The sequence below is a fragment of the Microcaecilia unicolor genome, chromosome 1 (assembly GCF_901765095.1).
Source record: "Microcaecilia unicolor chromosome 1, aMicUni1.1, whole genome shotgun sequence".
NCBI classification, from domain to species: domain Eukaryota; kingdom Metazoa; phylum Chordata; class Amphibia; order Gymnophiona; family Siphonopidae; genus Microcaecilia; species Microcaecilia unicolor.
This window is the reverse complement of record NC_044031.1, coordinates 636,360,263-636,378,410: the sequence shown is the minus strand read 5'-3', so window position 1 is coordinate 636,378,410 and position 18,148 is coordinate 636,360,263. Positions and strand designations below refer to the sequence as shown.

The window sequence follows — 18,148 nt, the reverse complement described above, 5'->3', positions numbered from 1 at the left end:
TTTAAAACGAATCGGAGAACTTTTTTCTTCACTCAACATGTAATTAAACTCTGGAATTTGTTGCCAGAGAATGTGGTAAAGGCGGTTAGCTTAGCGGAGTTTAAAAAAGGTTTGGACAGCTTCCTAAAGGAAAAGTCCATAGACCGTTATTAATAGACTTGGGGAAAATCCACTATTTCTGGGATAAGCAGTATAAAATGTTTTGTACACTTTTGTGATCTTGCCGGGTATTTGTGACCTGGATTGGCCACTGTTGTAAACAGGATGCTGGGCTTGATGGACCTTTGGCCTTTCCCAGTATGGCAATACTTATGTACTTATGTATATGTACTTATGTACTTATATGTACATAAAATGGGACCTGTGGTAAAACAGCAAGAGATAAAGGTAAAATGATACATCTTAATGGTGTCCCTACATTGGTAACTACACCCCTTGTGGAGGAGTAGCCTAGTGGTTAATGCAGTGGACTTTGATCCTGGGGAACTGGGTTTGAATCCCACTACAGCTCCTTGTGACTGTGGGCAAGTCACTTAACTCTCCATTGTCCCAGGTATAAAATAAGTGCCTGTATATATGTAAACCACTTTGAATGTAATTGCAAAATGCCACAGAAAGGCAGTATATCAAGTCCCATTTCCCTTTCCCTTAATGGCTAACAAAACATCTCTATATAACTGTTTTTTGCATCTCTATAAAGTTTCATGGACTTCTTTTTCATAAGTCTTTGCACTGAAAATTAAAATAAGCCTGATCTAATCATAGCTCTGTTCTTTTCTGCAGCACAGTTTAAAAAACATAAAATCTTTACATAAGCTTAATTCAACTCTGATTTCTTCTACCAACAGACACATTCAGAAGAATAAATGGAAAGCAGGAACCAGACGTCAGTGACTGAGTTCATTTTCCTCGGACTCATTCGTGATCCAAAGCTCCAGATTCCACTCTTTGTGTTCTTCCTTCTGGTCTATATTATCACCCTGCTGGGCAATATCGGTATCATTCTTGTAACTAGGTTGGATGCGCGCCTGCAGACCCCAATGTACTTTTTCCTCTTTCATTTGTCAATTCTAGATATCAGTTATTCTTCAGACATCACTCCCAAAACCCTGCAAACCCTCTTGGCAGAGCAGAAAATCATCTCCATCCTTGGTTGTGCTGTGCAAATGTATCTTTTTGTTGCTTTTGCTACCACAGAATTGTATCTACTGGCAGTGATGGCATATGATCGATATGTGGCAATCTGTAATCCATTGCTTTATCCAGTCATTATGACCAGGAGTCTGTGTACTCAGATAATGTGTGCAGTTTATATCATTGGCTTTTGTAATGCTGTAATACATACAGTTTGTACTTTTCAGTTATCCTACTGTGGGTCCAATGTAATTAATCACTTTTATTGTGATATTCTTCCAATATTGGCCCTTTCTTGCTCCGACACCTCTGTCAATGAAATTATAGTGTTGTTTTTTGCTGGGTTCCACATCATAACCACCTTTTTGGCCATCTTAATCTCTTACACTTATATTATCACCAACATCCTAAGGATTCGCTCTGCTGAAGGAAGACGCAAAACATTCAACACTTGTGCCTCCCACTTCACTGCTGTGTTCATATTCTTTGGGACCCTTTTTGTCACATATGCACAGCCTAATTCGAGTTATTCTATGGAGCAGGATAAAGTAGTTTCAGTATTTTATGCAGTGCTAATCCCTATGTTAAACCCTCTGATTTATAGCCTGAGGAACAAAGAAGTAAAAGCAGCCTTGATAAGGATATGGAAAAAATTCCTCACAATATTTAGAGGGTTTACTAAGTAAGTGTTATATTGTGAACCAATTTCACATTTTGGTAAAAGGCGGTATATTAAGTAATTAATATATTAAGTCTAATTAAATCAAAGTCAATGAAAGGATATCTATTTCTCTAAGGTTAGATTTGTGGGCTGATAACTAGGGAAACCTGGTTCAAATTTCACTGCTGCTTCTTGTGGTCCTGGGGAAATCACTTAAGTCTTGCCCAGCTACAAATCTAGATGATAAGCCCTTCAGGGACAATAAACATATCTACTCTACCAGAATGTCACTTACCTTGAACTTCTCAGAAAGGTTTGACATGAATCCAATTCCATCACCAGAGGCACAATCAATTTGAGGAAAAACCTATGTTATTAGCTGGTACGGTCTAACACTGGTCTGCCTATACTATATCAGGACTTGCTTATCCACTTCTACCCTAGGTAACATTATATTCATACACCTCTCTGACGTCTCATATAACTTTCTGACTCCTGTTACTCTATCTTCTATGTTTAAATATTCTATCTCTTCCTATAACTTATGCTGTCTATTATGATGTTTTATTGTGTGTTGTGTTGTCAATAGCATACTATTATGCCATATTATGTACTGTTATTTGAATATTTTTATAACTGTAATTGTCTATTGCCTATGTTCGACTTATTCTTGCTATATATCGCCTTGAGTTAATTTGTTGAAAAAGAGGTATTTTTAAAATACATCCAAATATTTCAACTTTGATCTTGTCAATTGATGTTTCCTCCATGCCCTTTCTACTTTTATTTATAAATGTTTCTGCTACCAGAATTGTTCAGTAAGCCATGGGAATCTCTTCAAAATATTAATAACTAGTGAAAAAGGCCCATTTCTGACAGAAATGAAACCGGCGCTAACAAGGTTTTCCTCGGAGTGTATATGTTTGAGAGAGTGTGTGTGAGATTGCCTGTGTGAGAGAGAGTGAATGTGCGAGTGTGTGTGTGTGTGTGTGACAGAGAGAGATTGAGACTGGGTGCGAGTGTGTCCATGAGAGAGAGAGTGTGTGTGAGAGAATCAGAGTGTGTGCCAGGGGCCCCTCCCTCCTCCGTCTCAGTTCCAGGGTCATCCCCCCTCCCTCCGAGTTCCAGGGTCCCTTCCAGTTTTAGGGTCCCCCCCACCCTCCCTCAGAGTTTCAGGGTCCCCACCCTCCCAGTTCCAGGATCACCTTTCCTCCCTCCCAGTTCCATGGTCCACCTCCCAGTTCCAGGGTCCCCTTACCAGTTCAAGGGTCCCACCTCCCTCCCAGTCACATGGTCCTGTGTCCTCCCTTCCTTCCTCCCTCCGAGGTGCTTGGTGGGGGGGGGGGGGTTGCTATTTGCTGTCAACCTAAGGAGACACTGCTTCTGGCGTCCAGCAGCTAAGTCCTGTCCTGACCCACAGGCAGCTGGAGCTCTCTCATACTCTTTCAGTGACACACATTAACAGGCAACGGCTGGATAAAGTGTTTGAGTGATATAGTTTAGATTTCATGATATTCATATGCACAGATGTGTAGCTTTCAAATAAATTAAAAAGGTGTGCAGTAAGAAACCAAAAAGAAAAACCTTTTGTCCTTTACCTGTAAAGGAACAGTTTATCCAGTAGACGTGTTTCAGATGGAAGAAGGGAAAAAAAACCCGACAATGTGTATCAGCAGCTCGTAGGTGTGCTTGGTTTTGAGTGTATGGGAATGACGGCTGTGTTGGGGAGTGGAAATAGAGATTAACCAATGGGCCTGCTTGCTTACATTGTAGTTGATTGGGTCAGTTCCACTCGTGTGTAGTAATCGTCCTGCTGCAAGCTATTACTACTACTACTACTTAGCATTTCTATAGCGCTGCCAGGGTTACGCAGAACTGTACAAGTTTAAACACGGGGAGGGACAGTCCCTGCTCAAGAGAGCTTACAATCTAACGGTAATAGACTACGTAGTCAGTGTAGGTAACAGAAATGGAGAAGGTGGTTAGGCGCCAAAAGCAAGGGAGAAGAGATGGGCCTTGAGTAAGGACTTGAAAATGGGCAGGGAGGGCGCATGGCGTATGGGCTCAGGAAGTCTGTTCCAGGCATAAGGTGCTGCGAGGCAGAAGGGGCGGAGTCTGGAGTTAGCGGTGGTGGAGAAGGGTACAGATAGGAGTGATTTGTCCTGAGAGCGGAGGTTACGGGTGGGAACATACGGGGAGAGGAGGGTAGAGAGGTAATGGGGGACAGCAGATTAAGTGCACTTGAAGGACAATAGGAGAAGCTTGAACTGTATACGGTAGCGGATTGGGAGCCAGTGAAGCGACTTGAGGAGAGGGGTGATATGAGAGTATCGGTTCACGCGGTAGATAAGACGTGCGGCGGAATTTTGGACAGATTGAAGGGGGGATAGGTGGCTAAGCGGGAGGCCAGCGAGGAGAAGGTTGCAATAGTCAAGACGAGAGGTAACGAGCGAGTGGACGAGGGTTCGGGTGGTCTGTTCAGAGAGGAATGGGCGAATTTTGCTAATATTATAGAGGAAGAAGCGACAGGTCTTAGCTGTCTGCTGGATATGGACAGAGAAGGAGAGGGAGGAGTCGAAAATGACTCCGAGATTGCGTGCTGAAGAGACGGGGAGGATGAGAGCATTGTCAACAGAGACGGAAAGTGGGGGAAGAGGAGAAGAGGGTTTGGGTGGAAAGATAAGGAGCTCAGTCTTTGCCATGTTCAATTTCAGATGCCAGTTGGACATCCAGGCAGCGATGTCGGAAAGGCAGGCTGAAACTTTGGCCTGGGTTTCGACTGTGATGTCGGGAGTGGAGAGGTAAAGCTGGGTGTCATCGGCATAGAGATGGTACTGGAAACCATGTGATGAGATCAACGAGCCTAGGGAAGAGGTGTATATCGAGAAGAGAAGCGGTCCAAGGACAGATCCTTGAGGAACCCCAACAGACAGCGGGACGGGGGTGGAAGAGGAGCCATTAGAAAATACTCTGAAGGTGCGTTGGGAAAGATATGAGGAGAACCAGGAGAGGACGGAGCCCTGGAACCCAAATGAGGACAGTGTGTCAAGAAGTAAATTATGATTGACGGTATCAAAGGCGGCGGATAGGTCGAGGAGGATGAGGATGGAATAATGGCCTTTGGATTTGGCGAGGAACAGGTCATTGCAGACTTTAGAGAGTGCTGTTTCTGTCGAGTGTAGTGGGCGAAAGCCAGATTGAATTGGGTCGAGGACGGCCTGAGAGGAGAGGAAGTCAAGGCAACGGCTGTGGACAGCACGTTCAAGTAATTTGGAGAGGAAGGGTAGAAGAGAGATGGGGCGGTAGTTGGAGGGACAGGTGGGGTCAAGTGATGGTTTTTTGAGAAGTGGTGTGACTACAGTGTGCTTGAAGGTGTCAGGGACAGTAGCAGTGGAGAGAGAGAGTTTGAGGATGTGACAGATTGAGGGGTTAACTGCAGGAGAGATGTTGGTAAGCAGATTGGTGGGAATGGGATCCGAGGAACAGGTGGTGCACTTAGAGGAAGAAAGAAAGCGAGCAGTTTCCTCTTCGGTGATCTCAAGGAAGGAGGAAAAGGAGGCCAGGTTAGGTTGGTTGAGGGAGTGGGTTAAGAAGTCACAGGGAGGAGAAGGCTTGGAAGTGAATTCAAGGTTAATCTTCTGCACTTTATCGCGGAAGCAGTCAGCTAGTGTTTGAGGAGAAAGTGAGGGGGGGTGGGAGTGGAGGGTACTTTAAGTAGGGAGTTGAGGGTGGCGAAGAGGCGACGAGGGTTGGAGCAAAGAGAATTGGTTAATTGAGAATAATATTCCTGTTTGGTAAGGAATAGGGAGGACTGGAAAGAGGATAGCATGAATTTGTAATGGGTGAAGTCTGACAGGGTGCGAGATTTCCTCCAGAGTCGTTCCGCAGTTCGGGTGCAGGAGCGAAGGTAACGGATACAAGGGGTTAACCAGGGCTGAGGATTAGTGCGCTTAGTGGGGCGAGAGACAGATGGTGCTAGGGTATCCAGAGCAGTGGAGAGAGTTTCATTGTAGGTAGAGACAGCCGTGTCGACAGATTCAGAAGACGAGATGGAAGGGAAGAGATTGGAGATGTGAGAGGATAGGGTAGGGGGGGTCGACAGCTTGGAGATTCCTGAAGGCCGTGGTTATAGTTGGGCGAGGTTGAGGGGGAGGGTGATGAAGTGTGAGGCTGATTAGGTGATGATCTGAGATAAGAAGGACTGAGGTGCAGAAATTGGAAGGTGAGCAGGAAGAGAAGAGAACGAGGTCGAGACAATGGCCATCACGGTGAGTAGGGGTGGTAGAGCATAGTCGGAGGTTAAAGGAGGATATCAGAGTGAGGAATTTAGAAGCGTAGGAGTTGGATGGGTTGTCAACGTGAATGTTAAAATCACCAAGAATGAGAGATGGAGATGCGGGATCAAGAAAGACGGTGAGCCAAGCGTCGAAGTCAGTAAGGAATGAAGAGAGGGGCTTGTCAGGGGGGCGGTAGATGACTGCAACTCTGAGTGGTAATGGGTAGAATAGCTGGATGGAGTGAGCTTCGAAGGACGAGAAGCAGTGAGACTGCGGTAGGAGGAGGGGTTGGAAACTACAGGAGGGCGAGAGAAGTAGCCCGACGCCTCCACCACGGCCATCTGGGCGGGGAGTGTGGGAGAAGAGATAGCCTCCATGACAAAGGGCCGCGACTGAGGCAGAGTCGTCAGGGGAGAGCCAGGTTTCAGTTAGGGCGAGCAGTTGGAGGGAACGAGAGATGAAGAGATCGTGGGTGAAGGGCAGTTTGTTGCAGAACGAGTGGGCATTCCACAAGGCACATGAGAAGGGGAGGGAAGAGGGGGGGAGAAGGGGAATAGAGACGAGGTTGGAGACATCACGGAATCGTTTGCATGGATAGGAGGAGGACAGGTGGGGGGGGGCCTAGAGTAGGATTAATGTCTCCCGCGGATAGCAGGAGGAGGAGTAAGAGAGTGCGGAGGAGGGTGGGGCAGCGATCTGGGGGACCCACTGCACCACCGCAGCAATCCTGGGCCCAGCAGCCCGACGCCCATGCTGCCCTTCCCGCCGCGTGGCGCGGCCTGCCTCCACCGCAAATCTTCCACACTGGGCTGTCGGCGCACAGCGAAGCAGTCTTCCACAGGCGCCACGGATCAGCAACACTCCCTGTGTCAGGAGGAAGTATTGACGCTGTAGCAAAACTCGTTTGCTGATTGAGGGCAGCCCAGCTCGGTTGCTCTGAGAGCAGCCCAGCTGCTCCAGCTTTCCCTGGTCCACCCGAGCCTGCTTCTCTCCGCTTGCCTGCTACAGTCTGACGGTTCCAGCTTGTTCCAGTCCGCTGATCCAGCTTCCCCCCTGCTTGCTCCAATCCAGCTGTCCTAGCGTGTTCCAGTCCGCCTGATCTCAGCTTGGCTTGTTCCGGTCCGCCTGATCCCAGATTGTTCCGGTCCGCCTGTTTCCCAGCTTGTTCTAGTCCGCCTGATCCCAGCTTATTCCGGTCCGCCTGAGTGTATGGGAATGACGGCTGTGTTGGGGAGTGGAAATAGAGATTAAGCAATGGGGCTTCTTGCTTACATTGTAGTTGATTGGGTCAGTTCCACTCGTGTGTAGTAATCGTCCTCCTGGTGCAAGGACAGAGTCGGAGAGGAGAGGGGGGTGCGGCGGAATGATGAGTCAGCGGCTGCGGGAGGGTGGTCGAGGGGGTGTGGGTGGGGGACAGGGTGCAGTGGCGATTTTGTTTAGTTGTGATTGAAAATGACAATATGTATCAGCAGCTCGTAGGTGTGCATGGTTTTGAGTGTATGGGAATGACGGCTGTGTTGGGGAGTGGAAATAGAGATTAAGCAATGGGGTTTCTTGCTTACATTGTAGTTGATTGGGTCAGTTCCACTCGTGTGTAGTAATCGTCCTGGTGCATGGCCAGAGTGGGAGAGGAGAGGGGGGTGCGGCGGAACGGTGAGCGAGCGGCTGCGGGAGGGTGGATGAGGAGAGTGTGGGCGGGGGGACGGGGTGCAGTGGCGATTTTGTTTGGTTTTGAGTGTATGGGAATGACGACTGTGTTGGGGAGTGGAAACAGAGATTAACCAATGGGCTTCCTTGATTCATTGAGTGTCTTTGCTCCACCCTCGACGTCATCACGTTGTGACGTGAGGGCAGGGCAGACACTGATGGCCAAACCGGATATCTCAGCCGCTTCAAGTTTCCAGCTTGAGGCTTCATTCAAACGTTGGAGGTGCCTTTTATATATAGAGATAACTGTCTTATCTAATACTTTACTGAGTCTCATCACTGAATCAAATTATCAATATTTTGTCCAGCAGGTGTGTCATCTATATAGTATCAATTATCATCAAAGCCATGAATAACAATTCCTGGGACTTGAGCTGGGAAACAGATTTCCCATCATACTAAAGACATAAAAAGATTTGAAGCAATTAGAAAAAAGTGACAAAAATGGTATGGGGTTTGTGACAAAAGATGTATGAGAAAAGACTTGAGGACCTGAATATTTATATCCTAGAGGAAAGGAAGGATAGCTGAATGGTCGAAGTTTGGGGAATGAGGGGGGATTTTCCCCTCCCCCACCAATGAGGCATTCTAACTTCCCTCCTTGCAGGATCCAGTACCACTAGCTTCCTCCTGCAGTGCTGTTCTTCAATCTTCAACGTCGCCGACAGCATCTGTGTCAGCAAGGTAAACACATTGCTTTCGACGGCCAGGGAAGTTTCCCTCTGCTACAACTTCCTGTCCTGTATAGGTCACACACTATAGAGGGAAAGTTTTTAGGGCCACCAAAGGCAGTGTGTTTACCTCACTGACAATGATGCTGTCGACTGTCCTGAAGATTGAAGGAGGGCAGCGATGCAAAGTGTGGAAAGGAAGCCAGTGGTACTGGATCCCATGGGAAGAGGGTGGAGGAAGCATAGATTGGATTGGGAGGGGGAAAGTAAAAAGAGCCACCATGTTGCCAGGGGGAGGAGGGAAGGATAAAGATATCAGACTGCAGGGGAGGGAAAGGAAGAAGAGAGATGTCAACCCACAGGGTGGGAGCGGAAGGGAAGGATGAGATACCAGACCACTGGGGGGGGGAGAGGAGAGAAAAGGAAGGAAATGAGAGTGATGCCAGACCACAGGGGGAGAGGAAGGGAATGGAAGGGGAGAGATTACAGACCACCGGTAGGGGGAGGGAAGGGAAGGAGAGAAATGCCATACCACAAAGGGAGGGGAAAGGAAGGAAAGAGATGCCAGACCATGCTTGGGAGAAGGGTAAGAGAAAGAGGGAGATGCCAAAACATGGGTGTGGAGGAGAGAGAGGGAAGAGAGACCTTGGATGAGGGGATGGGGAAGCAATGTGGACAAACACTGCACCAACAAGGAAAGAGGGAAAAAGACAGAGATGCTGGGATAGGAGGGTACATGAATGGAGGATGTAAAAAAAGAGAGATTGGACGGATGGGTGGGGAATAGAGTATGAGAGACACTGGACCCCGGAAGAGAATAAGAGAGATGATAAAGGGTCATGGCTTTGATAAACCATGGGGATGGGGAGAAACTGGCACATAGAGGGGAGGTGCAAGACAGGATAGATAGGGAATGACAGTGGACATGGAGAGAAAATAAATATTTAATGGGCTGGAGACCCTGGAAAGAGCAGAAGATGGATGTCATGGGAGAGAAGAAGGGGAACAAAGCAGAAGATTGATGGGACTAAGGAGAGAAGGGGAACAGAACAGAAGGTGGATGGGACTGTGTCTCTCTCCTTCTGCTATTACCCTTCTCCCCACCGTGGTCTGGAGGTGGGGGAGGAGGAGAAACAGAGCAGAACGTTGATTGGACTAGGGATGGGAGGAGAAGGAGAAGCTGACTGGGACTTGTGGGCAGATGACCAAAAGCCCCACGCTGTTCCAAACAGCGCTCTAAAAATAGCGCTGGAACAGCGTGGGGCTTTACCGTCCCTATGATCAGAGATAATTGCATGCAAATTTAAGCACGCAATTCTCTCTGATCATAGGGTAGAAATATCTATCTATCTATCTATCTATCTATCTATCTATCTATCTATCTATCTATCTAATCTATATCTCTCTCTCTATATATATATATATATACGTATATCATTGTTTTGATATACTGACTTTCTATTGAGTTTGTTTTTTTGCCTATTTTTTGGAATAACCATATGAATATGTATGCAATGTATGTATGCAAATAAATATGCTAATGTGCCACAACCCCACCCTTTGTGTAACGTTTTCCCCAGGAAAGGTGAGCCCTTGTACTTGATGAGGGAAACCCCTCACCAGGCTGTCGGTCAAAACCGTGAGTTCCCCCTGTGTCTCCCACTGTTCCCCAGGGGTTGAGCCCCTGAGTGCGAGTAGCCAACAACAGAGAGAACAGAGTCCAGCACAAAGTCCACAGGGTTAGACCAGGCAGCAGAGAAAGCAAAACCAGGGACAGGCAGAGGTTAGTTCCAGGCAGCGGTCAGTAACAGATCCAGGGACAGGCAGAGGTCAGTACCAGACAGCAGTCAGTAGCAGATCCAGGGACAGGCAGAGGTCAGTACCAGGCAGCAGTCAGTAGCAGATCCAAAAGCACTTCAACTATCCAGCGAACTGAGTAGAAGCCGAAGCACGGAAGGGCTGAGGACAGTGTCTTAAATAGCATAGAAATTAGGCCCAAACAAGCACAGCTGAAATCAAGATGGCTGCCCCCATCGGTGACCCCCCCTTTACCCAAATATGGGCTTCCTTCCTGCAGCTCCCCACTCCAAGATGGCCGCCATAACCTAAGCTGCCCCCTACTAAGATGGCCGCCCAAACCTGGAATAAGCCCAAATCCAAGATGGCCGTCTGATCCTCCAGTGCCCACACTCTGCAAAGACAGGGAACATGACACTTTGCACCCCCCCCCCAAATAAAACAGTCAAGCTACGCCCATGGATAGGGGTGATATTGTTACCTGCCCCCTGCTCCGAAGAGGTTTTTCTTTAGTTTATAGGTGATACAGAACTCTCTTTGTCTGTAGTCGCGCCCAGAGAGCCATCACCAAACTCCGGAACAGAGGGGAAACAGGCCACATAAAACTAACCTCGTCCCAACCCTGGATCAGGTATGGGAGGAAAAAAAAACTAATTTCAGGATTTGCGCTAATTAGAAAGAATCAAATTCAATTTTATAATGCAAAAATTGGTTTATTCAAGTAATTAGCAAGCATGAGAAATATTACTTTCATAAATTCCAATAACACTTCCTCTCCAACCAGACAGTGAACATTCTATCCACATCTCTTTTAATGCTTAGGATAAGAGAAACTCCAATAGACTCCCTTTTCTCTCTTTTGAATCCTAAAAGAAATTTTTTTTTCCTTTTTCACCTCTAACCTATAGTAATTCTCCCCTTTTTCTCATTCAACCCCATTCACTTTTAGGCTTTAACCTTTATCAATCATCAAACAGCTTCACTTTACATCAAACAGACTTCCTTTGCACTCTTCCCCTATTACTCTACGTTTTTCATACTCATTCCCACATTTCAATCCTGACAACCTTATTTTTCCTTACAATTGTACTACAATTCTCAATTCCCACTCAGAGCTCACTCACACATCATCCTTCTCTTTCAAAGCAGCAGGCTCATCTCAACTGCCACAAACCCCCGTTTCCTAGGAAACCCCTCCTTAGCTTCCCATTCCAAACCCTTTCCAGCCAATCCCAAACCCCTCTCAAAATTCCAAGCTACATTGCTGACCTGCGGAATGTTTACCAGCACAAAATCCCCATTTTACTACTGTTTTTCCCATAGACTATAATGGGAAATTACTAAAAATCAGAATTTAAACCCAAATTTTCCACCAAAATATCCCAAATTTACAATCTCTATCCATCCCTACGCTACCCATCTTCCTATGGTTTCACTTTTTAAATCCCAACACCCTAAACGTACCGACCACAACATTCATCCCTAAACCCCATAAAAAAATTTAAATTAAGTTAAAAGCCATCATAAAAATTAAGTTACCACTCTACGCACCTGCCCCGTCAAATCTACAATTTTAACCCCTTCCTAACCTCTTTAAACCAACTCCCCCCAAGAACACCCCCTAAAAATATTAAAATTCAAAATCTGCCCCGCCAGAAACATCAAGAAAAATCCCCTTATATGAATCCAAAAAACAAATTTAAATAACATTAAATCCTGAATTTTTAAAAATCAAAAACCTTATTTATACATTTTTTAAATAAATTAATTAAAATTTTGGGTTTAAAAACCCCTTACCTTTAAGCTGAATTTCTCCTCTCACGACGCCTGCCCTCGGTTCCGGTCCCGCTGGTCCAATAACGAAAACGGAGTCCAAACAAAATGACCCCGAAAACCGCCATTTTGTCTGGAGCTCCGGTTTAAAATCGAGGCCCAGGCTTCTAGGCCTTGCCGGAGCTCCAGTAAAATGGGTTGGTGCACGCTCCCGATTAGTGCATGAGGCGCGCCTCACGGGAGTGCACCAGCACGTTTCGCCGGCCATCTTCGGCTCTTCTCAGCCCACCTCCTTCTTCAGCCATTTTTGGGGCCAGGATCCCGACTTCTTTGGCATGCCTCGTCTTTGGCATGCCTCCCGCAGACCGACCCAAACACGGGCTCGACCCCAGACACCACTCCGCGCCCGCGAATCTGCCCTGAAGCAACCCCAAAACACCAGCAGCGCCCTGGAACATCGGCACTATCTTTCTTCCTCCTTCTGGACCCATTTCGGGCCCAAATACCACTTCACTCCTGGGGACGTGCCCAATTGTCCCCGGAAGCCAGAAAAGCCCGGCGCTCTCCCACCTCGGCCCAAACCTTCGGCAGCGCCCAAAAACAGCGGCGCTACCTTCCCCTCTCCCCTAACAAAAAAACAAATCAACGCTGCTTCTTGCAGAGCATCTTCCCTGCAATTTGGCCACAAACGGCCTGAAAGTAAAACCCAGCCTCCAGCAGCGCTCCCCTTCGGCCTCCCAAGACCCAGGTATTATATTTTATTATTTTTTTCCTTCTTTCTTTCCCCTATATTACATTAGTTCCAGTTTCCAGCTCTAGATTCAGCTTCCAGCCTTGGTTCCTGCTTCCAGTTCCAGCTTCCAGCCTTGGTTCTTGCTTCCAGATCCAGCTTCCAGCCTTGGTTCCAGCTTCTGCTTCACCTTCCAGACTTATTTCCATTTACCAGTTTCTGCTTCAGCTTCTAGCCTTGGTCCCTTCTTCAGTGGCATAGGAAGGGGGGGGCGGGGGGGCGGTCCGCCCCAGGTGCATGCTGCTGGGGGGTGTCGGCTCTGCGCTGGTGTACTGCCCTCTCTGCCTCGGAACAGGCTACTTCCTGTTCCGGGACAGAGAGAGCAGTGAACCAGCGCGGAGCCGACACACCCCAGCAAAGTGCAGTCGGGGTGGATCGGCCCTCCCGCCCGTCCCTCGCCGCAGGTATGCGCTCCGGGGGGATGCGCTCCAGTGGGAGGAGGGTGCGCCGTGCTGCACCCAGGGGGGGTGCGCAGCAGCGACCCGCCCCGGGTGTCAGCTCCCCTCGCTACGGCTCTGCCCTTCTTCCAGTTCCAGCTCCAACTTCAGCTTCCAGGTTCTGCTTCAGCTTCCAGCCTCGATTCCTGCATCCAGTTTCCACTTCATCTTCCAGCCTTGGTTCCTGCTTCCAGCCTCCAATTTGGTTCTAGCTTTGAAGTCTCAGCTTCCTATCCCAGTTTCATCTTGCAGTGGCGTACCTAGGGTATTTGACACCCGGGGCCAGTCATTTTTTTACACCCCCCCTCCAAAATCCAGTACTAGGCATACCGAGAATACAAAGCACTTGGGACCTATAGAGCAATTCTACCATACCATAGAACTGAAAAATGAGCTTGCGGAACTACTGTTAGTGATATGCAATTTATCCTTAAAATCGAGCGTGGTACCGGAAGATTAGAGGGTGGCCAATGTAACGCCGATTTTTAAAAAAGGTTCCAGGGGAGATCTGGGAAATTATAGACCGGTGAGTCTGACATCGGTGCCGGGGAAAATGGTAGAGGCTATTATCAAAAACAAAATTACAGAGCACATCCAAGGACATGGATTACTGAGACTGAGTCAGCACAGCTTTTGTGTGGGGAAATCTTGCCTGACCAATTTACTTCAATTCTTTGAAGGAGTAAGCAAACATGTGGACAAAGGGGAGCCGGTTGATATCTGGATTTTCAAAAGGCGTTTGACAAAGTACCTCATGAAAGGCTACAGAGGAAATTGGAGGGTCATGGGATAGGAGGAAATGCCCTACTGTGGATTAAAAACTGATTGAAGGATAGGAAACAGAGAGTGGGGTTAAATGGGCAGTATTCACAATGGAGAAGGGTAGTTAGTGGGGTTCCTCAGGGGTCTGTGCTAGGACCGCTCCTTTTTAATGTATTTATAAATGATTTAGAGATGGGAGTAACTAGCGAGGTAATTAAATTTGCCGATGACACAAAGTTATTCAAAGTCGTTAATTCGCAACAGGATTGTGAAAAATTACAGAAGGACCTTATGAGACTGGGAGACTGGGCGGCTAAATGGCAGATGACGTTTAATGTGAGCAAGTGCAAGGTGATGCATGTGGGAAAAAAGAACCCAAATTATAGCTACGTCATACAAGGTTCCACATTAGGAGTTACGGACCAAGAAAGGGATCTGGGTGTCGTCGTCAATAATACACTGAAACCTGCTCAGTGTGCTGCTGCGGCTAGGAAAGCAAATAGAATGTTGGGTATTATTAGGAAAGGTATGAAAAACAGGTGTGAGGATGTTATAATGCCATTGAATCGCTCCATGGTGTGACCGCACCTTGAGTATTGTGTTCAATTCTGGTTGCCGCATCTCAAGAAAGATATAGTAGAATTGGAAAAGGTGCAGTGAAGGACGACAAAAATGATAACAGGGATGGGACGACTTCCCTATGAAGAAAGACTAAGGAGGCCAGGGCTTTTCAGCTTGGAGAAGAGACGGCTGAGGGGACTTATGATAGAGGTATATAAAATAATGAGTGGTGTGGAACAGGTGGAACATTAGTCTTTTTGTCAAGGCTCATTCATTAAAGAACTGTGTTCCATTTTTAAAGGCTCGTGGTGCTGTTTTTTTGTTTGGACTTTAATTTGTACTTCGTTCCCTCTCTTTTGTTATATCCATGTTCTATTTATAAACATTTATTAACACAGCTACAATACTACTTTATCCTAAAGCAAAAAAATATATATATATATATTTTTTTTTATTATTTATTTACAGTTTGTTGTCTGTGGTTTCTGCTTTCCTCATCTTCTCTTCACTCTCTCCCTTCCATCCAATATCTTCGCTTGCTTTCTTCCTGCCCCTGCCATCCAGTGTCTCTCTTTTCTCTCCTGTCCTCTCCATCATCATCTGCTCTTTCTCTCTCTCTCTCTCTCTCTCTCTCTCTCTCTCTCTCTCTCTCTGCCCCTTCCAACCACTATTTGACCTCTCTCTCCCTTCCATCTAGTGTCTGCCCTCTATCTCTGCCCCTTCCATCCACCATCTGCCCCTGACTGCCCTCTCTCTCTCTCCCCCCTTCCATCTGCTCTCTCTCTCCCTTCTATCCACTGTCTGTCCTTTCTCTCTGCCCCTTCCATTCACCATTTGCCCTCCCTCTCCCATCTATCCAGCATCCAGGGTCTGCCATCCCCATCTCTCCCTTCTATCCAGGATCTGTCCCCCTCTCTCTCTCTACGCCCACTTTTCAGCTCCCAGTTCCAGACCCATTATCCCACCTGCACCCAGTTCCAGCCCCAGCCCACTTCTCCCACCTACCCCCCTTTTCAGCCCCCAGTTCCAGCCCCACAATCCCACCAGTTCCCAGTTTCAGCTCCTAGTTTCAGCCCCAGCCCTTTTCTCCCACCAGTCTTGAACTTCAGCCCCAGCCACTTTCTCCCTATCCCCACAGTTTCGGCCCCTGCCACTTTTCAGCCCCCAGTTCCAGTACTAGCCCCATGATTTATAGTAGTAGTAGTGGTATTCCACCTACCCTCTTTTTTCAGCCCCCAGTTCCAGTCCCCGTCATCCACCTGCCTTGCATTATGGCCCCTCTCTTCAGCCCCAGCCCATTCTCTCATCTGCCCCCCTTTTCAGCCCCAGACCCACCTGCCCCTGCCCCAGGCATGGCCCCATTCTCCCTCCTGCCCCTTTCTCAGACCCTAGTTCCAGCTCCAGCCCCCTTCTCCCATTTGAGCCCTCCCGGATCCAGTCCTCACCTGCCTACCCTAAGCTCCCTCCTCCCTGCTACCCGCTCCTTACATTTTAAAAACCTCAGAAATGGCGGTGCAGCGCCTCGTGTCTGCCTGGATGCCTGTGAAAGAAGCAGATTGCCTCATTGTCGAGCCTTCCCTTACTGTGTCTCGCCCTCCTCTGATGTAACTTCCTATTTCCACAAGGGTGGGACACAGACTGTGAGGGAAGGCTTGATGATGAGGCAGGGGCGTAGCCAGGGGCGGGCCTGGATGGGCCCAGGCCCAGCCACTTTCCCTCCAGGCCCGCCCTACCAACGTCCGCCCCGGGTATCAGCAGGTGGGGGGGGGGTGCTCCGCTAGCGCCGCAGTCCCCACCTGCCTACCAGTTCTGTCGACGGACAGACGACCCTCTTCTGCCACCCGGCACCCAGCCTTAAACAAAATGGTGAAGCGCCTCGCGTCTGCTCTGCTCTGCTATAAAGCAAGCAAATCACCTCGTCATGTCGGCCCTTCAATCACTGTGTCCCGCCCTCGTGGAAATAGGAAGTTAGATCAGAGGGCGGGACACAGTGATTGAAGGGCCGATGCGACGAGGCGATTTGCTTGCTTTACAGCAGAGCAGATGCGAGGCGCTTCACCAGTTTTTTTTAAGGCTGGGTGCCGGATGGCAGAAGAGGATCATCTGTCCGTCGATGGAGCTGGTAGGCAGGTGGAAACTGGGTCAGGGAGGGGGGCTCAGATGGGAGAAGGGGTCTGGGTGGGGTGCAGTGGCAAGAGGAGGGGCTCAGATGGGGGTGTGGGTGGGGTGGGGAGGGGCTCAGATGGCAGAAGGTGACGGGGTCTGGGTGGGGTGGAGTGGGGAGAAGAGGGGCTCAGATGGCAGACGGGGTCTGGGTGGGGTGGGGAGGGGCTCAGATGGGAGAAGGGGACTGGGTCTGGGGTCTGAGAAGGGGGCAGGTGGGAGAATGGGTCTAGGGCTAAAAAGGGGGGCCCTAATGCAAGGCATGTGGATGAAGGGAACTGGGGGCTGAAACGGAGGGTAGGTGGGATAAGGGGGCTAGTACTAGAACTGGAGGATGAAAAGGGGCAGGGGCTGAAAAGGGGACAGAGAGAAGTGGCTGGGGCTAAAGCTCGGGACTGGTGGGAGAAAAGTGCTGGGGTTGAAACTTGGGGCTGAAAAGGGGACAGGGAGAAGTGGCTGGTGGCTAAAGCTGCGGACTGATGGGAGAAAAGGGCTGGGGCTTAAACTGGGGACTGGTGGAATAGTGGGGCTGAAACTGGGGGCTGAAAAGGAGGGGCAGGTGGGATAATGGGGCTGGAACTGGGGGCCAAAAAGAAGGGGCAACGAAAGGGAGGGCAGACCCTGGATGATTGGGAGAGGGAGGGCAAATGGTGGATTGAAGGGGCAGAGAGAAAGGGCAGACAGTGGATGGAAGGGATGGCAGAGAGGGCAGACACTGGATGGCAGAGAGAGAGAGCGAAGACAGATGCTAGATGGAAGGAAGACAGTGAAAAGAAGATGAGGAAAGCAGAAACCAGAGACAACAAACTGTAAATAAAATATATATTTTTATTTTTTTGCTTTAGGATAAAGTAGTATTGTAAATGTGTTAATAAATGTTTATAAATAGAACATGTAAATAAGGTAATCTTTTTATTGGACTAATTTTAATACATTTTTACTAATTTTTGGAGAACAAAACCCCCTCCTCAGACCAGGATAGGATATTATAACAGCACTATACTGTATTGACCTGAGGACGGAGGTTTTGGCCTCTGAAAGCTAAATGTATTAGTCCAATAAAATGGTATTATTTTCTATATTTGTTTTATTTCTATTTGTTAATTTGTAAAGTGGTGATTGGTATTTGTTAGTTTTCAAATTTACATCTGCTGTCTTTATATTTTGCACAGTACTAGGGGACATTTTCTGATGCTTTCCTTTTTTAAATGTGGAAAATCATACACCAACCCAATAAACTTCTTTGATGAAAAAAATCTTATAATGTTTTTATTCACTCCTCTTGCAAGTTTCACTATATATAATGAAACTTGCAAGAAGAATGAATGAAACATTATAAGATTTTTTCATCAAAGTTTATTGGGTTGGTGTATGAATTTCCCCAATTAAAATTTTTCTAGTGGGGCTATCATTTT

General features: G+C 47.8%; 1 protein-coding gene across 1 annotated transcript; it reads left to right on the top strand.

Annotated features, from left to right (window-relative positions):
- Positions 1-866: 866 nt before the first annotated feature.
- On the top strand, positions 867-1,820 carry LOC115460688 (olfactory receptor 5B21-like). The gene has a single exon (XM_030190458.1). It carries the CDS (start codon positions 867-869, stop codon positions 1,818-1,820), a length of 954 nt encoding a protein of 317 aa, XP_030046318.1.
- Positions 1,821-18,148: the final 16,328 nt, after the last annotated feature.

Bases quoted from the DNA above. Each gene is read 5' to 3' on its own strand.
- LOC115460688 (XM_030190458.1), top strand. From the start codon at position 867: ATGGAAAGCAGGAACCAGACGTCAGTGACTGAGTTCATTTTCCTCGGA.